Raw genomic sequence first — 22,825 nt, forward strand, 5'->3', positions numbered from 1 at the left:
CCGCTCACCTCCCGACATGGCCTTCATGTCCCGGGGGAACTTGCGGCAGACGTTGTTGTAGTTGGTGCAGATGTGGTGGAGGCACCAGTCGGCCAACTGGTAGGCGCAGTGGAACTGGAAGAGAAGGAACCGGGATGCAGGAGGGATCGTAGAGTAGAATAATGGGATCGTTTTGGTTGGAAGAGACCCTCAAGATCGAGTCCAACTGTTAACCCACCCCTGGCACTGCCCCATGTCCTGAGAACCTCATCTCTGTCCAACCCTCCAGGGATGGTGACTCCAGCACTGCCCTGGGCAGCCTGTTCCAATGCCCCACAGAAATTGTCCCCAAGATCCAACCTCAACCTCCCCTGGCACACCCTGAGGCCGTTTCTTTGTGTCCCTGTCTCCCCTCAGCCTCCTGTTCTCCAGGCTGAACCCCCATGTTCCTCAGTCCCCTCTCAGAGCGATTCACCCTATTCCATCACAGACACCCAAGACCAGACCTGGTTGTCCCCTCTGTCAGGACAGCATCACCCCCTGGCACTGATGGACCCCACAGCATCTCACCCCATCCCAACCCCACCTGCACGGGGTCCTGTCCCACCATGTCCTACCTGAGCCAGCTCCAGGAACACGAGCACGTCCCCATCGATGTCCACCATCATCTGCGCCGCCTCCATCAGACCGGTGACCGTGTACTGCTCTGTGGTGGGGGACACAGCGTTACGGGGTCACCGTGAGATGGGGTGACCTTGGGGACGAGGCGGGGACACCTCAACTCACCGGTGAGAGCCACCAGGTGCGGCAGGCAGAGGCGGTTGGCGAGGATGATGAGCTTCATGTCGTCCAGGTCGGGGCTGGAGCTGAACTGCCCGGTGTACAGATACTCCAGCACCGCCCGCATGCAGCTCTTGCTGGTGTAAGGAAGTGCCACCTGCGAGACACGCGCCGGATGTCACCCCACGGCCGTCCCCAGCTGTCCCCACACCCTCCCGGGGTCCCTCCTCACCTCGTTGGTGGAGCTCTCCACGAAGGGGCCGCCGAACATCGCGGCCATCCAGTCGCAGCTGGAGATGAGCAGGGGCTTGTGGGCACTGATAGCACCGTCATCCAGCACGAAGGTGACATCTGGGGACAAGCAGAGGGATGCTACCAGGACTGTCCCCGTCACCCAGGGCTCAGCCACCCCCTGCCACAAAACACCTCACAGAGGGAAGGTGACACAGCCTGGAATATCCTACAATTTATCTAAAGATCTCTTATTTCTTTCCCCAGCACCCTCCACCTGCTCAGGGAAGGACCGCGGTTGGGCTCCAGCTCTTCCAAGGGGTTTTCCCGAGAAACACTACGAATGGTTTGAACAAAAATGGGAAAAACCCAGGAAACTGATGTCTCGCCCAAGCTTGAGTCCTTGGGAGAGCTGGGAAGGACAGCAGCGATCTCCACCCTGGGAGCAGGGCCAGCACACATCTGTCCCCTGACAGCGACAGTTTGACCGCGTCAAGGTCCATCCTCGTGAAACAAACCCAGCCGGAGGGAGGGTGGGACATTCACACCCCCCAGATGTCACGGTCCAAGCTGGTGGCACGTGATGCTGGCAGAAAGACGGGGTCAGGGAAGTCCCACATCGCTCCTCGTAAATCAGATGGTGCTGTGACAATCTGGAGACCGGGGAGGGAAGGAAGTCGCCTTTGCTGCTCTCCCGTAAATAAACAGAGCTGGCGGGAGGGCTGGGGGGGCAGAAACCTTGGGGAAGGGCCAGCACGTCCATGCTTTTTGGGAAAAAACAGCTATAAAAATCCCAGAAATGCAAAGTGTGACCAAAAACCCCAGGGAAGGCAAACGAGCACCTCTGACCTCAGCACAGCCAGAGCTCCGAGCCCCCCATCCGTGTGGCAGAGCCTCCCCAAAAGGAGAGGGACGATGCTTCCCCTTGGGCTGGAGTCATCATAGAATGATTTTGGTTGGAAAAGCCCCTCAAGCTCATGGAGTCCAACCATTACACTGCCCCATGTCCCCGAGAACCTCATCTCCATGTCTGTTCAACCCCTCCAAGGACGGTGACTCCACCACTGCCTTGGGCAGCCGTACCCGAGAAAGTCCCCTTGGCCAGGCATTCCTTCACCCGGTTGGTCCTCCGGACGTGGAAGGCTTTGGTGATCTCCTGGTTCATGAACGCCTCGTTGTTGAGGATGTTGGCCACCATCATGCGCAGGTCGAACACCTCCAGCAGCTCCGCGATGTGAGCGATGTGCATGAGGTCCCGCTCGTTCTCATCCAGCTCCCCGGTGTACAGGTACTTCAGCACAGCCCGGAAAGGTCCCGGCTGGATGGAAGCATCCATCTTCACCACCACCATCAGCTTGGACTTGTAGGTCAGCGGATCTTCCGCCATCTCCTCCTGGATGCTGGTGAACGCCCGGCTCCAAGAGGAGAGGTCCCTTCCCCGCCGCAGCCCGCGCTCCCCGTTCTCGTAGCGGTTGCCCCGCAGGATCCCGTCACTGGTGGAGGCTCTAAGGCACGGTTTGCGCTGCCCGGATCCGTTCTCCTCGGTGCTCTCGCAGATATCAAAACTCGCGGCTCGGAGGAGAAAATCCCGCCCGTGGTGCCTCTCCTCTTGGTGCAGCATCCGCTCGGCGGCCGCGGTGACAGCCGCCCCGCCAAAGCCGTGCCCCACGGCGCTCTGCTGGTCCCCCTCGCTCAGGTCCATGAGGAACAGGTCGTAAAATTTGGAGGAGGAGGTGGAGAGGTAGATCTTGTGTGCGTAGATTTTGATCTTCTCTTGCAGCACCAGGATGACGTCCGCGCACAGCGGGTCCTCCAAGAGGTGGGCTGGGCGCTCCTCGTTGTTGGAAGGGGGGTCCGGGACGATGATGATGGGTGGAGGGGGCTTGGGGGGTAGGAAAGGGGCTTGGAGCAGGGGCCGCTGGACGTTGCGGAGGTGGGATTTCCAAAACTGCAGGTGACGGCGGGAGATGAGGGCGGCGCGGATGGCGTTGTCAAAGACGTCCTTGATGCCAAACTGGGCCACCACGCTCGTCTCGTAATAGGGGATCCCCAGCTCCTTGGCCACCTCCCTCCCCTTCTCCGGGGGAAGGATCTCGTTAGGTTTGATTGGCCTGAAAAAGAGGGGAGATAATGAAGAAAGCTCTTCAGATACACGGTAAAGAGAAAGCACTGGGCAAGCAGGGACATCTCCAGGGTAGCAGGGACTCATCCCACCTGGCCAAGGGGCGCCGTGCCCGGTTGACGGCCTCCAGGTCGGCGTAGCGCAGGTCGAGCTGGCAGCCCACCAGGATGACGGGCGCGCGGGGACAGAAGTGCTTGATCTCCGGGTACCACATGGTCTTCACGTGGTGCAGGGAGTTGGGGTTAGCGATGGAGAAGCACAGAACCACGACGTCGGACCTGTGAGGAGAGAGGAGGGTCGAGGTCCAGCTTGGCGATGGAGCTTTGGCATCGCCCTCCCTCCCTGCCCAGGGCAGCACGAGGCTCTGCCTCCCCCGTACCTGCCATAGGCGAAGCGTCTGTCCTTGTGGTGGTCACCAAAGGTGTCCCAGAGCCGCAAGGACACGCTAACATCATCTACCACATCCCGGGAGCGCTCCAGCACCTGCGGGAACAGAAACATCATCCAGCTCCTGAGTCTTCAAACCCTGCAAGGGCGACGCTGCTTCCGTCGCATGCATGGAGGAATAATTCACAATTTCCCCATGCGAGGACACAACTCCATCTCCCGGGGGTTCCCAGCAGCCCGTACCTCCTGGCAGACGCGGTACTGGTCGATGGCCCACACCGTGGGCACGTGGGTGGCGAGGAGCTGGTACTGGGTCAGCGTGGCGTTGCAGGCGCGGGCACAGATGAGCCGGGTCTTACCCACCGCGTTGTCCCCGACCACGACGCACTTGATAGTTTCTACGTTTGGCCTCTCATAATCCATGTCAGAATCCATTAATTGGGACCTGCCGGGGGAAGGAGGGGTCAGCAAACACAGCCGGGACGAGCCGGGGGGGCTGTGCGTGGATGGGGTGGATGCCGAGGGGGATGAAGCAAGAAGATGATGCTGATGCTCACAGGTGGAGCCGCCAGACTCTGGCAGCACAGGGAGCTCTGCAGCGCCCGGCAGCCCCGGCGAAGGCAGCAAGTGCAGGCAGCTGCCCGCGCTCCCCGCCAGTCCCCTTTAAAATTTAATGTTCCCGTGGCAGCGTGCGTTGCTCTGCCGCGCGTCAGACACATGCCCTGCGTTAGATCCGAGCCTCCTCCCTCCTCATCTCTCCGGCCCTGGCTCATGCTTGTTCATGTGAGATGAGGCTTTCTATTTTTTTCCTCTTTTCCCCTCCTCCTTTCCCCTTTCTCCCTCTCCAGCGTTTGCAAACGAAGCTTCCAGATCCACCCGAGCGAGCGCACACCAGGGCGCTGCCAGCTTCTCCGCCTGCCCGTCTTGGGTTTGCGCCCCGTTTCCCACCCTGTTCCTGGGGGTGATATTTTATTTGCTCCCAGCTAAGGAGAAGAAACTCGTTCCTCTTCCAGGAGGCTCGGCAGCCATCAGGTTTTGGAAGGCTCCAGCATCACCAGCTGCCCAGGACCAGGCACGACCCAAACCCTCCGGAGAGGGAGGTTGGTGCTCTGGGTGCTGCGATGCTGATGCGAAGCACCCGTATCCTGCAAGGACGTGTGCCCAGGTTTACCACCCTTTGCCTATTTAGAGCCCCAGAGTCTAAATCAGCCAGAATTAACTCATCACAGCGTTAAGCCAGGGATTTATGAGATTTCCAACGGGAGGAGATTGAGTGAAGGGGAGGAGGACAAAAAGAATCCACAACAAAACACATCCCAATTGCTCCGAACTTCCCAAAGCCGCCGATCTCTTCCCCCTTGTCACCTGCTCCCGGCACCGGCCTCCCGCGCTGCTATAATAAACCACCAGCGCAAAAGGCTCAGTGAGCTAAAATATCCGGTAACGATGGCAACCGAGCCCTGCACGCGGGGACCAGGGACGCAGGTCCCGAAACGAGCAGCCTGGCAAGGACTTCCCAATGTTAGCACCTCCCTCCCGTGCGCAGGCTCTCCCAGCACACCTGCCTACACCAGCCCGGAGCATTCGGCACATGAAAGGGCTTGGGACCGGGCACGATTCTGCCACAAGCCCTGTGGGCAAGCGTAGGCAAGTGGCACGAATCCAGGTCGCTTCGAGTGCCAGCGCTTTGACATCGGCTGGTCCCAAGGCAAAACTTCTCCGAGTAGTTGTCACCGTATACCATGTCCCCTCCATCCCTTGGGATGTGGGGAATGCTGCCTGCTGAGGGCATTGCAAACCAGGGGTAGCAACCACCTTGGGCTGTGCACACCAAAAAGGAGTCAGGGCAGGTTGTCTCCTTCCCCGTTAGCGCCTGGAAATTCGTTTCCATCTCACGCATCCCCCTCTGTCGCCGTCCTCAGTCCCCCTGCTCCTCCCAGGGCTCAGCTTTGCTCGGTAGGGCCAGGAGCTCTCCGAGCGGGGGGTGTTGGTGCTCAGGGAGCTTCGCTGCGGTTATTTTTAGGGCCAGCCACGCTCCCAAGCCATTGAGCTGGTGGGGGGGAAGGCACATGGAGATGACAACTGCGGTTGGCAGTTTGGATGCTTGCCCCGCATCCAGCCGAGCACCACCGGGGACTTGGGAGCCTGCTCGGTGAGTCCGGTGCCCCGAGGGAATTAAGGGATAAACGCAAACGGGATCAGAGCCTGCGATGAGGGGAGGAAGAGGGGGACGGCAGCAGGCACAAAATGAGGGCTCTGAATAAAGCAGAAACGTGTTGGGGGAACTCCAGCAACCCCACGGGGGCAGCTCGCAGCCCCCCACCCACAAAGCATCACCCTGCAAGGGGGCTAAGCCTCTTTGCAGGGACAATTTCAGCAGCACCCCCTCCTCACCTTCCTCACCACCACCTCTATCCTGAGGACAGCTCCAAAACCCATTGGGGAACAAGAAAGAACCTGAGACATCGCAGAACCCCCAGCAAAAGCCCTTCCCTGGGGAGCAGGGCTGCTCCGGCCAGCAGCCCCCCAGGCTCTGCTCTCTCTGCCCATTGCAACCCCCCACCCAAAAGAAAGGCACCCAATTCACGCACCCCTTCCCCAGGAGAACCCCAAAATTGCTCCTTCCAGGCCGCCCAGCCCATGGTTGCCAAGGCAACTGCACCATCACCCCGGGAGCCGTCGCCTAGCAACTCCCAGGCTAAAAATCCTCCATCCCGCACCTCGCCAGGGGAGGAGAACCCCCAAACCGGGGGGAAACCGCCTCAAAACCGGCAGTGAGGTGCAAAAATAACGCGGCACCTCCCGGGACTCTCCCGGCTGCTTTGGGCTGGGGGGCGAGATGAGCCTGGGGGGGTCCGGTGAGGCAGCCGGGGCTGTGCAGGCCGCGGCGGGGGGGTGCGGGAGCGGGGCCCCGAGCGGGGCTGCAGCGCGGCCGGGCCCGGCACCGGCACCGGCACCGGGGGAAGCGGCACCGGGAGCGGGTGCGGGGCTTTGCAAAGGGGCCGGAGGGGCTCGGAGTACCCGAATGGGGGCTGCGATGTATTGCAAAGGGGCTGGGGAGCACCAGAACCGGGTACGGGGCTTTGCAAAGGGGCCGGGGGTGCTCGGAGCTCCCGAATGGGGTGCAAAGCATTGCAAGGGGGCTGGGGAGCACCGGGAGCGGGTGCGGGGCTCTGCACAGAGACCGGGGGTGCTCGGAGCACCCGGATCGGGGGTGCAAGGCACCGCAAGGAAGCTGGGGAGCACCTAGGCCGGGTGTAAGGGGCTTTGCAAAGGGACCGGGGGTGCAGTTTGCACCGGGGCCGGGTGCGGGATACGGCTCGGGGGTGCTCGGAGCGGCCGGGCCGGGGGTGCGGGACATCGCAAGGCGGCTGCGGATGCATCGCGAAGGGGCCGGGCCCTCACTGTCCCCTGCGCCGGGAAACGGGCCGGGCGGCGGGGCAGGATGCGCGGAGGCGGAGCGAGGCGCGGAAGGAGCGTGTGTGGGGGGGTCCCCGGTACTTACACCAACACAGACGAAGCGGCGGCTCCCAGGGGCCGGGGCCGGGCTCGCCCCTCCGGACATGGCCACGGCGCAGGTTGCGCGGCTCGGCTTTGCGCGCTTGGGCGCCGCGGTGCGCGGCTCAGGGCCTGGGGCGCAGGGGCCCATCCCGGCACCTTGGCCGTTCCGATCTCCGCATCCGCGGCCCGTTGCGCTGCGTTGCGCGGAGCCCTGCGCGCTGGCCGGGGCTGCGCGGAGCCCTGCGCGGAGCGTTGCGCGGAGCGGCGCGCTGCAGTCGGGGCCGCCCCGCCTTTCATTCACAAAAAACAAGCGGCCTCGGCGAGGCCCCACCTCCGCACCCCCCCCCGCCACCGTACATTGGTTGAGAGAGACCGGGGGGGGTACCCGGGATGGGGGGAACCGGGATGGGGGCGGGCAGAGGGGCCTGGGCGCCTCTGTCCCCGTCCTGCTGCTCATGGGACCCCCATCCTGCCCCTACCCCTGTCCCGGGGGGGGCTCCATCCTGCCCCTAACCCTCCCCTGCACGGGCCCCCTCTTTGCCCCTGACCCCCGCCCCCTGCCCTCCATCATCTGCTACATCCCACCCTCATCTTCCTGCTCCATCTCACCTCCATCCTCCCTCTGCATCCGACTCTCCCCACTCTCCTTTCCCCCCCACCTCACTCCTGCATCCTCTGCCTGCCCCCTCCTCTGGTCACCTCTCCCCCTCCCCTGGTTTCACGGGCTGGACCCTGAGCCATGTGTGGTGCTGGTGGTGCTGCCAGGCAAACAGCCTGGCTGAGGCTCGGGCTGTGCTGGGGGAGACCCCCCCGTGCGGCTGCTCACAAGCCCCAGGACCCCCTTGCACGGCTGGTTCTGGGGGCGCAGCTGCCCCATCCATCCATGCTCTCCAAGCACAGGCCACACTCTGCGGTTCTGCCTTTGAACCTCAGTGCTCCTCACAACCCCCTCCTCAACACACAGCCCCCTCAGGGCTGCCCCCACAGGGCATAAAAAAACTCAGAGTCATCTTTGCAGCGCAGCTGCCGGGAAAGGCGTCCGGTGCGCTGGCCGCGCTGCTCTGACCCCGTATATCCGCATCATGTGATGCTTCGCCATCCTCTCCCAAGGCTTTCAGCTGCCTTTCCCCCCCCCGCATCGCCTCCACCGAGCCACGCTAAGCTCGGCCCCCCCTGCTTGCTTTCTGCTCAGATCAGGCCGGCCGGCAGCCCGCGGCGCAGCCGGCACTGATGCAACACCGCGTCAGCCGGCGTCAAAACCGCTCGGCGCACCTCGGCATTGCAGCCCCAACCACCACCCAGAGCAGCCCCCATCCCAGCCCCCCGCCTCACCTAACTCGCAGGACGGGGATCTCTCTCTCCATAGTAGAAGGAGATGGAGGCGCTTATTTTGGGGAGGGGGGAGCCCTTTGGCTTTCGAGCTGGGCATAGGCAGCTCCGGGTGCTGCCTCTGTGCCCACACCAGCACTGTGAGCCAGCGGCGAAGCTCTGGGCTTCACGGCAAAGCTATTTATTCCCCTGCAACGGGAGCCGCGAGCAGGCGAGCTGCAGCTTTCAGCTTTCTTCTTCTTGGAGTGGGTCACGGGGAAGGAACACGTAAAGCTTGTTTGCCAGCCGCATGATTTGGCTTATTTGCTCTCTTGTAGCAGGTGCTTAATTGTGGCATAAAAGAGTTCCTGGCAGCTTTCTGGGCAGCCGAATTCCCGCCTGCCCCCCTCCTGCCAGGCAAAACAAAAGCACAATTGTCGCTTGCAGTCGCAATACTTGAGCTGTGGCGCTTGCACGGGCCCCTTTACCCGCAGGAGGCTTTGCCAGGAGGAGAGAACCGGGCATGGGAAGGGGCTCGGGAGCATCTGCAAAGCGTGGGGCACCTACTCACAACCCCTTTCCTCCGTGGGAGGAGAAACACGAGTCTCAGCCGACTCACACCCCATTGCTCCCCGGTGAGCCCATGCCATGGCATGGGACACATGCCCACGGCATGGTATGGTTGCTCGTGGCATGGTATGGTTGCCCAGGGCATGGCATGGCTACAAAGCAATAATTACCATCCCTCATTAAAAGGCTGTTCACTCCCTGCTCCCGTGTCTCTCTCTGATTTAAGCCTCTTGAACTGCTCCCGTTTGCCCGGCTCCGTACTCACCCTCGCTCCCAAGCAAAGAGCTCCAAACCCCAGGGCTGAGTGCTGGGGGTTAAACCCAGGAGCTCACACCACTGGCAACAAGCACCCATTTTCACTTCGTAGCATCCTCCCCAGGAAGGAACGCAGGAGCTCTCCAGTTATCAGAGGCAGGAGCGGACATTGCTCTGGCTGTGCCCTTCCCTCTAAACTTTATGACTCTCTAGAGCTTAATGTTGGAGCTCTGCCCTCAACCCTGCGGTGATTTTCTGTCTTATCCATGGGGAACGGAGCCGTTGCGGTGGCACGTGTTGGATGGGAGCAAAGAGCAAAGTCCCTGTGGAAAGTGGCCGGAGGAGAGGCGCTGGGGATACTCACAGGCTGTGGGCCATGGCGGTCATCTTCCCGGCGGCGCTGCCTTTCCCCGGGGTTTCCATCTCTTGCTCTTGGCAGACGCTGGAAGGAGAGGGCAGAAGGACTTGGTGAAAACACCCCCAGACGTGGGGTCCCCCTTCTCTCCTGCACGGTGTCACCCCACTACCCTGGGGACAGAGAGCCCTTGGGAGGGCAAATCCTGTGTGACCGCTTGGGCTGGCCAAAAGTAGCCCCCAGTGCTCACCCCTGTGCCAAGCACCTTACCCTTGGGTTTTGGAGACCCATCAAGGTGCTGGGTCCTTCTCTAGATCCCTCCAGGAAGAGTAATTAGTCCCCACCTCCATTTCACTGCTCTGAATACCCCAAATCCTGCCGCTTTTCTTCCTGGGTGATGTTACAAGGGGCCGCCGTGCTCATGGCAGTTGCCCAGGGCATCCACGTGGGCTCCTCATCAGCATCATCCCCATCAGCATCATCCTCATCAGCATCAGCACCATCAGCACCATCGCTATCAGCACCATCGCTATCAGCACCATCCCCATCAGCACCATCCCCATCAGCATCATCCTCATCAGCACCATCCCCATCAGCACCATCCCCATCAGCATCATCCCCATCAGCATCATCCCCATCAGCATCATCCCCATCAGCATCATCCTCATCAGCAGGACTGGGAGAGCCCAGGCAGGGAGGAGATGGCAGCTCAGACAAGTGGTTTTTATGGGTTTAGTATCCATTGGGACCCAGCAGGCAGGAAAAGTCTCCAACCAGTACTTTGCAAAAATGGCAAAGCTCAGCCCAACTGTGATGGGGGAAGAGTGGGGACAAGGGGACCCTGTGGTGCTGGGGATGTAGGGAGCAGATGGTGCGTCTTCCATCCCCTGTTCTGCCAGAGCAACAGGGTCCATCTCTGAGCCAAGAGACTGGGGTGCTCTAGAAATTCACTGCATATGCGTATTATGACCCAGCTCCACGCCTGGATCTCATCTCCCAGCCCTGAAATGCAGCCACCCGATACACTCCAGGTGATAACTCATCCTGCCATCGATACCGCTGCAGAATTTCAGGGATTCATCGCTCTGTTTATAAATATTTCAACCCAGAAGGAGCCATGTACTCCTGTGAAATGCCATGTATTACACAAGCAAATCATCCCTCCATCTACCCCAGCACAAAGCTAACAAACATCTGGGGCTCTCCAGACACATCTTTCCCAGCTAAAAACCAGGTCAAGGCAAAATTCAAGGTCTGGGTGTACATCATGCAGGATTTCTGCACCCTCCAGCTGGGATATAGTTGATTTACCACCCTGACTGATGCAGTAAACTCCGCCGATGTGAAATTGCAGCTCGGGCTGCTCTTCCAGCTGTTTTTCCAGCCAGTTTTTGGGCACGCAGGGCCGGCCCTGTGCTCGCAGGAGGGGCCGCAGCTGCAGCCCGAGCCATTTGCAGGCTCCCAGCCGGCCGGCTGCTTCATGCACTATTCACAGCTTCATACAGTTTTAAGAGCTGCTGTGACAAGCTGCTATTTGGGGAAAGTTCCTCTTGTAACGGTGCATCCTGTGGCTTCGCTGTTTCCCTTTTCTCCTGGTTCTCTTGCTGGGGAGAGCGGGTCAAAAATAGGCTCATGGCTCTGGGGTCTTCATCAGAAGAGGAAAACAACCCCCTGAGCAAAAATCCCCAAGGAATTAAATCTCACACGGCACCCAGGGGAAGCTGCTGTGGGTGCGGGGGGTGTCTGCATGGTTTGCCACAGTTTGGGGACAGATGCTCAGCGAGAAGGGGGAAAGTGGGATGTCCATGGGTCTTGGCCCTGGTCTGGATGCAGCCAGAACTTGGTGTAGGATCTGGGGGGGCTCGGTGGGGGCCCCATTACAAAGAAAATATTGATTCGCATTAAAAAAGAAAATAATTTTAAAAATTGAACAACGAGGAGGCTGTTTCTAAGCAACTGTCTCCAGTAGGGATGGAAGGAAGAGGGAGGACGAGCGATGCTGGGCAGGGGGAAAACTTTTGGGGTCCCAGAGCCCCCCGGCAGGATCTGTGGGGTGAGGGAGGGAGTGGAGGAGCTGCCTCACTCCCAATGGGTGTTTGAAAGGCAGGAAAGGAGGTGACAGGGGATCTCAGGCCACCAGCAGCCAGGGCAGAGGCTGACGGGTGGGTTGGGGGCAGCATCACCCCCTTTCCCCACCGTTTCCCCACCCCCCTTTCCCCACCGTTTGCTTGTGAAACGGCCCCTAAAGCTCCAAAACCACTTCCTACACTAACGGCTCCTGGCAAAGCGACACAGGGCCCTGCCAGCAGCAAGGCAGGCAGGGAGGGGACAGCAGCGTTTGGTGGCTGTGGGGACATCTTGACCGCCTGCCAGGGGACACCAGCACAGAGCAGGGATGGAGGGTCAGGTCCCTCCCCACACACTTGTGCTCCAGCCTTTTCCCCAGCTCCATTCCCTTCTCTCAACTCACTCCAGCACCTTAAGGACTTTCTTGGCGTGAGGGGCCCCAAACAGACCCCAATTCTCAACATCTCCAACGGGAACAAAGGGAGCAAGGAGCCAAGAGCATCACCTGCTCCGGAGGGTCCGCACCAGCCCCCAGGGCTGGAAACAACCCATGGCAGCACTTAAAGCTCTGCACAAACCTCCTCCACCCCAGTGCAGCCCACAGACCCATTTCCAACCCCTCACCACCCTTTGCAGCTCCCCAACATAGGGGAAAACCCCCCAGCCTCACCGTGCCCCATTGCCATGACTGGGACCGGCCTCAGCAAAGCCCTGGGGACAAAACCAGGGGATAAATTACCTGTGTGCACCGTCCCACCGCTCTCCCCTCCGGTCCAGCAGCCGCCTTCGCTTTCCCGAGGTGCTAACAGGCCTGGACAGGTAGGACCCATTTTTATATGCTCGCCCATGTGATCCAAACAAATGCCCTAGGGATGAGTTTTTGCACTGACACAAATAAAGGGGCCGGGACTCAAAACCTGTTGAACAACAATCCGGCTCAACCGACAGGAATTTTCCACTCGGCGCCATTCAGCCCGGCTTTGGGTACGACACACGCACCCTTCCCGCTCCTCAAAATCCCATTTCCCTGCGCTCCCAGCGTCGTTCCGACTCTTTCCTAAATGTTTCCCGTATTGCGGCTGGAGAAAATGAACCCAGATGGATGAGAAGTGTGAAAGAACATGTTTGAGGCATTTAATTACGTCTAAATTCTGCAAATCACTTGCTATTTCTCCCACGGCCCGTGGAATAAAACACAGCAGAAGATGCCAGGTGGGGTGAGAAATGAGGGGGGGATCCCTTGCCCCCGAAAAAGCATCCTCGGGGTTTGGCAATGGCACTTCTGCATGAGTTGGAAGGTGGTTTTGGGCGCAGGTCCCTCACTGGGATGCTCCTTGCAGCCCATCAGGGTGATGATGGTGAGGGAGGAAGGCAGGTACCATGGCAGGGGGGGACACAGTGACCAGAAGTGACCGGGACGGCCTTGGGAAGGGGAGGATGAGCTTTGGATGAGTCAATGGGAACCGAGGGAGCGGGGAAATGGCCACGGAAAGGAGAGGTGGTTTGATGGGGTGACTCAGTGGGACCAGCTGGTGAATCAGTGGGACAGGAGGGAGCTGATGGGCAGCAGGTGTGAGCTGGGCTTAAAAAGGGGCAGCAGGAAGCCCTAGGAATGAAGCAGTTCTGCTTGGGTTGTTCTTTCTGGGTGGACTGGAGCACTTGTGGAGAATGCTGGCTACAGGTATTAATTCCATAGGGTGCTGGGGTTGGAAGGGACCTCTGGAGAACATCTAGTCCAACCACCCTCTTCAAGCAGGTTCCCCAGAGCAGGTTGCACAGGGTCATATCCAGATGGGTTCTGCCTATCTGCAGAGAAGGACAATCCACAACCTCCCTGGGTGTCTTGTTCAGCGCTCTAGCACCCCCAAAGTGGCAAAATTCCTCCTTATATTGAGGTGGAGCCTGCTGTGTTGGTTTTAGCTGATAACAGGCAGGAACGTGCTGCTCAACACACGCGAGGCTCCTTTTTCGTTGGTGCAGGTCTTGCCTCACCTTGTAATTGAGATGATGTTGTGCCCTGGGCTCTGCTGCTGCGTCTCCGGCACCTGGGGCTTACTCACACATTCAGTATGTTCTCACGGCAGGCAGAGCTGCTTGCTCTGACCTAAGCTAGAAAGGGAAGGGAGGGGGATTTCTATGCCCAATTTTGCAGCAGGTACTAAAGAGGCCCCTGTTTTGCTGGGTTGTGGAGTGAGGATGATGTTCTGTGCCTGGTTTGCAGCTACGTGCTTTGTGCAGCTCAGAGCATCCTGCAAATTGCCCTGATATTGCAAACTGCAAAGTTTGCTCGTGTCCCAGCTGTGGGGATCACTCTGGGGGGGTGTCAGTCCTTGCTTTTTGTAAACTGGCCTCTGTTAAGCAGCCAAACCAGCTCTAGGGCTCAGCCCTGCTAAGCTGGGGTTCTGCCAGGCCTGGCTCTCTGCTGCTGCACTGGGGATCCTGGTGGTGTAAAGAGGGGTAGGTAGAAAAGCCCCAAACTAGAATTGGGGGGGTCTCAGGGCTTCCCTTTGCTGGGACCCAGCTGAGCTCATTAAACCTGTACGAGCCTCCTGTGGCAGAGCAGTTAAACCCAGTTAAAAGAAGGGTTAGGCCAGTTTAGTGCGATTTGGTTGTCTATTGATGAGAAGGTTAACCTGGTACAAGTGTGTTGATGGGGATTTGGACCAGTTTAACTCGTCTGGCCCCGTGGTTTTTGTCTGTACAAGTCAAGGATGGGTCCAGCCTGTGCTCTGCTTCACCTTGGGCTGCTGAAAAAGGGGGGAAACTAACAGAGGAGCAAAGGGAAGAGCCACATGAGGGCTGAACCTGAAACAGAGCTACTTATAGAAATCCTTGCTCAATCAGCCTGAATTCCCCGTAGGTCCCGGGGAGCAGTGCTGGGGTGAAGCAGCCGGGTGCTGCCAGCCTGTTGTCCCCGGCTGGGGTGACATGTGTGGCCAGACCTGCGTCAGAGCGGAGGATGCCGCTGCTTCCTCATCCTTGGCTCCTCATTAACCACTGCCCCAGGGCTTTCCCACAGATGTCACCCAGCACTGTTGGTGACACGGCAAGGACCTGGAATGGGTGTTTATTTTTTTATTGCCCATCCTTAAAGAGTTATAATTATGGCATCTGTGAGACATGGGACAGCAATGCAACTCCTTGCAAGCGTGCAGAAGAAGAGGGGGAAAAGGAGGGAAGAAAGTACCTGGGTGACCCTTCCATAACCCATTCCCTGCCCACGCAGCGTCTCTGGGGAGCAGGGGTTGTGAAGAGGCCACACCTGAGGGTTTCTCAATGCTTTGTCCTGCTCTTGTGCATCCATCTGCATGAATTCTTAGTGGCTTCCCCTGCCTTTTGGAGCAGAGGAGGGTCCTTAACGCTGAGCCAGAAGTTTTAAGAGGTGCTGAGCATCTCCCCGGTGGATTGCAATGGTCTCTCAGCATGTGTGTGAATGCAGGGGTGCAAAGGGAGGCGATTGCAGCAGGCAGTGCCCTGGTGAGCGCTGGGCTGTGTGTGCGCTGGCTCTGCCGGGCTCTGCCAAACTGCAGAGCTGCTGAGGGAACGGAGGCTCCTGCGCAGCCCCGCGCCTGCCTTGTGACTGCGAAATGGATGCGCTTAATATAGGCCAAATGAAAACATTCTTCCCGAAATAGAAGCCCGGAATGAGCTGCAGCTCCGGCAGGAGCGCAGTCACAAGGTGCTGCCGCGGCAGGTGTGGGTGTGCAACGCTGCGCGGCCGGCACGCGAGCGTGCAAACCACCACCAAGGTCACCTCCCCGAGCTGCTGTGCACGCTGCAGCCACCCCGTGACCCTCCCCAAAACGTCCCAGCTGGCTCCTGGGTGCAGATGATGCTCTGGGAGAGGAGTTCATGGATGGGGCAGCACCCGTGGGGTTTGGATGGGATGCAGAGGTGGGTGGCCCTGCCTCTGAGCCATGCAAAACTGCAGGTGAAGGTGCTGCTGTGTCTGATGTGCTTGGGGCATCTTTCTGCTGCCAGAGAAGGTTTTGGGGGTTCACAGCAGCCCTGAGTTTGCTCTGGTTTGTGTTGCTCTGGATCATCTGCTGGGATGCGAGTGCAGGAGCCTGCAAGGCGGTAGCAACTTCAAAAAGCATCGTGCGTCCTGGTCCCATAGAGTCCTGCTTGGAGGATGCTGCAGGAGGGGGGTGTCGCAGCTCCAAACCCCCCTTTTTGAGGCTTTGACCCTTTCCCCTTGGTCGCTCAGGACTTTCCTGGTGACAGTGGCAGCGTTTAATCCAGCTTGACCATACACAGCTGCCTGCCAGAAAAATGGGGCAGGCGGGGGTGAGAGTTCAGAGCCGGGGCTTTGGCAGGTATAAAAAGCCCAAAATCCTTCTCTGTTAATCTCCGAGGCTGCACTGTGCATCTGCACATGATGTTGTGCGAGATGCAAAGCTCTGCTGTTCCAGCCTGCAGACTCACAGGGTTCTGCTCGGGGGGGGGCTGTTGCAACCACATTGCTCTGCATTTTGCTCCAGCATCTTATTAGCGCTGTGGAAACCTAGAAACACAGCCTCAGCTATTGAGCTCTTGCACTTGTGTGATCTGGGTAGTGATATAATGTCTCCTCTGAGCAGGTTTAGGTTCATCTTATCCCAGTAACACATGCCAAGAGCTGCTGCTGGGCTTTGCTTTCTGCAGTGACAACCTGAGTTTTTACCTCCTGATCCTTTCCTGGCACTAGGGAGAGCCAGGAAAACTAGAAACATGAGCTGAATACAGCGGTTGCATCCCCTAAAAACACTGAACTCTTCCCAGAAATGGCCCCGCAAATCAGTGCAGATGCAAATTAATGGCCCATTCTGGGACAAGTGCTTTTGTAGTCTCGGAAAGCTCTTGCCCTGCAGGTTGCTGGGGCAAGGTGAAGACGACCTTGTGGTCATTCACTTGAAGCCAGGAATGAAATCGTTGGCCGTGCAAAGAGAGAAATGTGAGGACAGGTTGCCAAGAGGCGAGATAAGAGGCAGCGTGGCCAGGGCACGGCCGGAGAGGTGCAGCGGGTTATGAATGAGAGAGGATGTGGTTTTCTGTTGCCTTTGATTGCTATGGCAAAAATATGAAAAATGGGTTTCCTGCAAGGCGAAGATGGAGGGAATTCCCCTGGCTGCCAAGGCTCTGCCAAGGCCTTTGTTTGCTACGGTCTTGCTGGTGGGTACCAATGGTGTAAATAGCTTTTCCAGCTCTTTTTCAGACTGTAGGAGTTGGTTTCTATTTGAGCTTCTTGTGTGCTTTGCTCACAGGATCTCTCTGTACCCTCCAAGGGGAAACTGAGGCAGCGAGGAGCCCAACTCGGAGTAAAAAGCTGGGCTTTGGCAGAAGAGCTGAGCTTTTCTGCAGCAGCTGGACTGGACTAAAGCTCAGGTGGGAGCGCGAGGGGTGCATTTATTGCTCAGAAATGCTCATGCAAAATAAACCCCTTGTTTTAATGAGCATTAAAACAAAGCAACAGTCTGTCTTGGCTTTGTGGTGAGAAAGGGATGGAGTTTCTAATGGACTCTAGTGGTAAATTGGAGGTTTTGACAAAGAAAATGGGAGGAAAAGAAAACACCATAGTGTTAGACTGGGGGAACTCAAACCCAGCAACACCTCCCTGCTCTGCAATGAATGCCTGGGGAGAGCTGAGGTGGCTTAATGACATGGGATGGAGGTAAACTCGAATTCCATGAAATAAAATAGCTTTTTATGGTGCAGGGTGAAGTCAGAAGAAACGTTGGGGTGGATTATAAACGGCACTGGTTAATCTTAAACTAAAGCCAACAGGAAGCCGGTGGCTCGGGTGGGAAATTCCAAAGCTCGCAAACAATGTTATTGGCCTGTGTCAGAGTCAAAAAGCTGGTCTGTTATGGACATTTATGTGGAAATTCTGAACTGGAAACACTTTTTTGTATTAAAGCTTATCATTAAGTAAACAAACTGCCCCAGAGCTGGAGGTTTTGCTTGCAAGAAGAAAGCCCATTGGATCCAGCTGGTGTCCATGGGGTTCCGTGAAATGTTATACTGTGATTTTTTTTTGGTTGGGCTGTGTCCTGGTGTTCTCAGTGCTCCTGGTGAATATTTTGGGATCTTGACAGCAGCTTCTGCGGCTATGGGAGGGTGTTGAAGTGGTGTGCTGGGGGGTTCGGATGGGTTTGTGTGTCCTCTGCAAGTGCTGCTTTTATGGCCCTGTGGATCAGCCCCTGTGTGTAACTTGGCTCTTGGGTTTCCACACGTGCTTTGTTGCAGATATAAGAACAAGCCCAGACTTCTCCCTTCCTTCCTTGCCTTAAGGTAGCTTTCTATTATAAGGCTCTTAATAAAAGGAAGCTGTTATTTCCTTACCCATGCCACAGCTTCGTGAACGGTGAGAGGCTTTTTGGTAGCTTTTGGACATTTGGTTTGCTGGAAATATCTGTATATATTGCATTTGTGTCTCCTCCCACTGAAGTGATGGTGGGACTGCAGCAAACGCAGGCAGCGCTTTGCTTCCTTGGGCTTCACATCATCAATTCTCTCACCTGATTAACCAGATAAATCTCTCCAAAAGCCACTGGTTGGACTTTTAAAAGCTCTATTTTTTCTTCTTACTGAATATTAGCGCCTGCTGGAAGTTGGGAAGCTCCTGGCGCTGTGAATGGGGATGTGTGAGGATGGGATGTGGAGCACAGCCCGTGTGGCTCTTTCAAACCATCCTCCAGATTAATGGTGGCTTAAAAGCAATTCCTTCCTCTCCTTCTGCTGGGATTCAGAGGAAAGGGACCAGAGTAACCCCTTGGCTCGCCCTGCCCTCTGTCCCTTCCCTCTGAACCCCCAGGACCCCACGTTATCACCCTCCCCGGCTTGTGATGGGCGTAAACCCCGTTTTTGTGCTCCTGACTCACGCAAACCAGCGCGATGGGAAAAGCGTTACTCACATGAGCCTGTTTGCGGGATCAGGGCTCTAATTATAGGCTTTGCCCAGCTCCTAGCATGGGAACCGGAGCCATTAGCCCCTAAACCTCACAATCATTCCCAATACATTAATGTTTCTAATTAGTTAAGCCTGATGCCTTTTTCTCTCTGCGATGACAGCGGCGCTGGTGCTTACTCGTGTTCGCTCTGCGTGCCGGTACTTCATTATATAATGATACAGTATGTGTTTTAATACCTATTCCCAACTGACAGCGGGGTTTTTTTTGCATATGCCTCATCCAGAACTGATTAGGCAACGGAGAAGGCAAGCCAGTGCAAATAGATGGTTGGGTCCCAACCTTTCTAATTAGCTGGGGAGCTGTTGGTGCAGAATGAGGACCCGGGGCTGGTGGGTCAGTTGAAGAAGGTTGTTGCGGGGTGAAAACCCGTTGCCTGATTTCACGCACCTTTAGGGGGTTATTTGACCCTTCATGGGTCTGTGTTTTCATTCCTAGTCCCTTCTTCCCATCCTTCTAGGGGAACCATCTCCACGGCAACCTCAAAACTCCAGAGCTGCTTGCCCATCTTCAGGACCTGCTGGCCCAGCCGTGGTGGCCACCAGGTCCATCAGGTGGAGCCTGGGGAGGCGAGAGCTGGTGTTGGGCTTGACTGGGGGTGTGGGTATGTGAACCTTGTACCCTGGCTCATCTCGACCTCAGGGCTTGGCTTGTGCTTTGTATGGGCTTAGAAATGGGTGGCCGTGGTCGTCCTTGTGCAGCAGAAGCTCTTGTGCATCTGCTGGTGATGGTCTTAGACCCTGACTAAGCCTGGTACCAATTTTTCATCCTTTCCATGGCATTTGAGGCGCAGGGAGGGCAGCAGGGATGGGGATTATGTCCCCTCCTGGTGCTGCCTGTGCTTGGAATGTGGTGTCACAGTGGTCACCGCGGTGACTGTCACTGTGCTTGTGGCACAGGTGACATCCCTGGTGCGATCCCTGGTGATCCTTGTAGGTGGCAGAAATGGGTCCTCTTGAGATGAGGGATCTCGCTGAGGGCTTGATACTAGGAAAAATGGTTCGTTTCTGGCATAATTGGGATTAATGATGTAGAACTGGAAAAAAAGATGTGTAAGGGTGGGTGTACTTGCCTCAAGCTGCTTTCTGGTGGTGGGGATGCTGTGGGGGTGGTTTTGTCACAGCTCTGCCCACAGGACCGACCCTCTCTGTCCCTTTGTCCCCGCAGGGCAGGATGAAGCTCCTGGGTGCTGTGCTGCTGGGTGCTGTGCTGCTCAGCTCCCCTGCCCAGCTCTCCAAGCCCGAAGAGCAGCCACAGGTCTGTTACTTCGACGTGCTCAGCGGCAGGGACAGCAGGTTCTGCAGGTGAGCGGCTCTGATCTTCACCAGCTACACCAGCCCTGTGCATCCATCCCGTCACACGCTGCCCCTGCACGTCGCCTCCTGGGACAGTTAATTCCACTATCCCCTTTGCCAGGGCTATAAATATTAGTTGCGTTCTTCTTTTTGCCAGGAAACTGGGCCAGAGTGAAGCTGCACCGTGCAGCTCCTGGCTGATGCAAGCTCAGATCTCGGTGTCTCTGGTCACCTCGAGTTGTTCCCTGGTCTGTTTTGCAAGGGCTTTTGAAGCAACTCACAGCACCAGAGGGGACAAACGTTTTCTGCAGGAAGTTTCAGAGGAAGGAGGTTACTTTTGAGGAAGGAAAGTGCTGGAATAGGTCATCCTGCAAACTTCAAAGCCCGTCCTGCAGAGATGTTGGTGCTTACAAACTGTGGGCATGGGAAGAGCAGGTTCTTGATATCCCACATTACTGGGAGCTTCTGCACCAGGAACATCATTTCTGTTACTTCTCAATTAACTAAAATGCTCTTGAAATATGAGCAACTTAACCTTGTGGATTAAGGCAAGTGGAGGCTTCACTTGGCTCCAGTTTCCTCCCACAAACCATGAGCAGAAACCTCACTTTGAGCTCTCAGCCCCATTTGTGCTGGTCCGGTGCTGCTGTGGGTGTTTGTGGGGCTGCAGGATTTGAGGGTCGTGCTGGTGGCAGCTCATCTTCAGGGTGGCGCTGCAGTGACCTGATGGCTCGTTCCAGTGTCCTCTTTCTCTGTTCAATAACACAGAAGTCAGACCTGGAGGTATCTGACCTTTAATTGCGCTATCGGTGCCCAAGATAGGAGACTTGTCCCTGCTTTTGTATTGCGAGTGGGAGAAGGGGGCTCAGAGTTCAAATGGCTTGTCCCAGATCAATGGGGAATGGGCGTGATTTTGCTCTTCAAGTCTCAGATTGACCTGTATGGACTGAAAAATACTGGGAGCTACCTGAGTGTTGTGCTGAGCTGCAATGGATGGGGTAGCAAACCCCAGGGTTATATTGCAGCATGGGGAGGCACTTATCCTGCTGCATGAGGTGTCCCAGCACCTTTGGTGGCAGTGGGTTGGGTCCCGCATCCCTGTCCCAGCACCCTTGGTGGCAGCGCGTTGGGTCCCGCATCCCTGTCCCGGCACCCGTGGTGGCAGCGGGTTGGGTCCTGCATCCCTGTCCCAGCACCCGTGGTGGCAGCGGGTCGGGCCCTGCATCCCTGTCCCAGCACCCGTGGTGGCAGCGGGTCGGGTCCTGCATCCCTGTCCGAGCATCGCATCCTCATCTCAAACCTGGCTGGGAAACTACATGAATTCCCATCTCCTGCACAGTGTGGTCTCTAAAATCCTCTCTATTTTTCTCCCTAGGGGGGAATTACAAGTTATCTACCCAGATGTGGGTGATGTGAGCTGCATATACATGCCCAAGTGCCACCAGTACCGGTGGCGGATCATCAGGGACTGGATGAGCCCCCTCGTTCGCTTCCCCCAGGCTGACGAGGTGAGTCCGAGTCGCGTGCCCCACGTTCCTCCGTGTTAATTGAACGTGCAGCTGGGTCACGGGGGAGGAATTTGCTGGGGAATAATTGCTTATACGTGTGTGCTCTTGTACTTTGGGCTGTGACGCCCTGGCTGGGAGTGGGGCCAGGCAGGGACACCCAGCGCCTGCGCTCTGGGTGCTGGGGACATCAGGGAGTTGGTCACCTTGTGCCACGCACAGCTTAGCACCGTTGTCCTATGGCCAAATTCCCATCGACTCCTTAGGCTGTGCTGGTTAAACTTTGGCCTGAAATCAGGGTGACTTTAAGTTGTTTGCTCTATTTTTTCTGTGCTTCCCCATCGCTTCAGGGTTTTGGTTTGAGGCTGAGTTGTGGATAAACTGAAACTTTCTTGTTTGTTTTGTGGAATTGTAGCATTTGCTGTTTTCTTTGCTATGTGTAGAGAAGAAACAAACCTTGCACGTGTAGCTTTTTAATCGCTTGTAAACTTTTTGGAAGCAAACATCTGTGTTGACCGGGTGTTTGCACCCCTCGCTGGCTCCTGCCCGTGTGTGTCCGCCTGCAGAACCCAGATTAATTAAGCTGATGAGCTGGGGTTGTGGGGTTTAGTTACCGATAACGGGGGGAGCCCTGACCCCCCCTCCCTGGCCGCTGTTCCCTGTCGCCGCCGCCAGGTGGCAGCATTGAACTTCCGAGGGACTGGGAGTACTGGGAGGCGCTGGGTCCGTCCTGGGGCGGCTGGAGTTGGGGTACCCTGGGGATGGGGAGGGTGAGGAGGACAAGTGCGATGTTGTGCGGGTCTCTTCTAGGTGTGAGGGTGGTATCCAGCACCCCCGGTGTCCCCCTGGGACCTGCTCAGTTTGGGGACTCATCAGAGGATGTGGTGGCTTCGTCTTGCAGGGGAGACCTTGTCCCCAAATCCCCAGTGAACCCTTGTCGGGACCCCAGGAAGTGCCGTGTGTGGTTCCCCACCATTAGCTCCAACCCCAGCAGATGCTTCAGCTGTTGCTAATCAGGGCAAAACTTTCTTCTGCATCTTTGCTTTACCTTGAAGTGTTAAGCATCCTTACTCTGGCCACTTTGCCATCTGGAAAGTCTCTTCCCCCTGTTGATCGCATGGTTTGAAGTATAACTTTCCCTTCAAGATGCCTCATTCTTCCAAAAACATAACCCTCCCTGGCAGAGGATGCTGTGCATAATCATCTGTCACCTGCACATCGCTTTCCAGGAGTTTGACATTTCCCAGGCATGTAGGCAGTTGCTTTTGTTTTATATTGTTGTCCTGGAAAGCAAACTTCATCAGGAGGAAGGGAAGCGATACTGGTGATACTGGTGGGTGCTGCTTTGTCCAGTAAATGATGCTGCGGGGGGAACTGGGGGATAAGTGGAGCCTGGATGTGCCTGGGAGGGGATGCGGGTTTTGCATTGGTGGCTTTGGCACCGTTTCCTTCCAAGACAGCTCGGCACATCTTGCATTGAGGCGGCATCTGAGGACACGGGCCCTGCCGCTTCCCTTGCTTTG

At 57.1% G+C, this 22,825-nt stretch overlaps 2 protein-coding genes across 5 annotated transcripts in view; one reads left to right on the forward strand and one right to left on the reverse strand.

Annotated features, from left to right (window-relative positions):
• RHOBTB2 (Rho related BTB domain containing 2) overlaps positions 1–12,358 on the reverse strand; it is a 14,745-nt gene extending 2,387 nt beyond the window's left edge. The window contains exons 1-10 of one of the 4 annotated variants that reach the window (XM_065856810.2): positions 12,295–12,358; positions 9,498–9,575; positions 3,743–3,944; positions 3,492–3,595; positions 3,205–3,390; positions 2,074–3,101; positions 992–1,110; positions 766–916; positions 597–685; positions 9–114 (exon numbers count right to left, since the gene is read on the reverse strand). In XM_065856810.2, the coding sequence (XP_065712882.1) occupies positions 9–114; positions 597–685; positions 766–916; positions 992–1,110; positions 2,074–3,101; positions 3,205–3,390; positions 3,492–3,595; positions 3,743–3,944; positions 9,498–9,556 (2,044 nt within the window). In that variant the 5' untranslated portion in view covers positions 9,557–9,575; positions 12,295–12,358. Of the gene's footprint in view, positions 1–8; positions 115–596; positions 686–765; positions 917–991; positions 1,111–2,073; positions 3,102–3,204; positions 3,391–3,491; positions 3,596–3,742; positions 3,945–7,004; positions 7,282–8,332; positions 8,589–9,143; positions 9,411–9,497; positions 9,576–12,294 lie in introns of those variants that run through there. The other 3 variants (XM_071799296.1, XM_065856811.2, XM_065856809.2) reach the window with 3 other exon arrangements.
• Positions 12,359–16,643: 4,285 nt separating this feature from the next.
• PEBP4 (phosphatidylethanolamine binding protein 4) overlaps positions 16,644–22,825 on the forward strand; it is a 65,873-nt gene continuing 59,691 nt past the window's right edge. Inside the window, exons 1-4 of the mRNA XM_071799285.1 lie at positions 16,644–16,706; positions 16,799–16,852; positions 19,670–19,806; positions 21,173–21,305. Coding sequence (XP_071655386.1) covers positions 16,644–16,706; positions 16,799–16,852; positions 19,670–19,806; positions 21,173–21,305 — 387 coding nt within the window. The remainder of the gene's footprint in view (positions 16,707–16,798; positions 16,853–19,669; positions 19,807–21,172; positions 21,306–22,825) is intronic.

The sequence above is a fragment of the Patagioenas fasciata genome, chromosome 26 (genome assembly GCF_037038585.1).
Source record: "Patagioenas fasciata isolate bPatFas1 chromosome 26, bPatFas1.hap1, whole genome shotgun sequence".
Taxonomy (NCBI): domain Eukaryota; kingdom Metazoa; phylum Chordata; class Aves; order Columbiformes; family Columbidae; genus Patagioenas; species Patagioenas fasciata.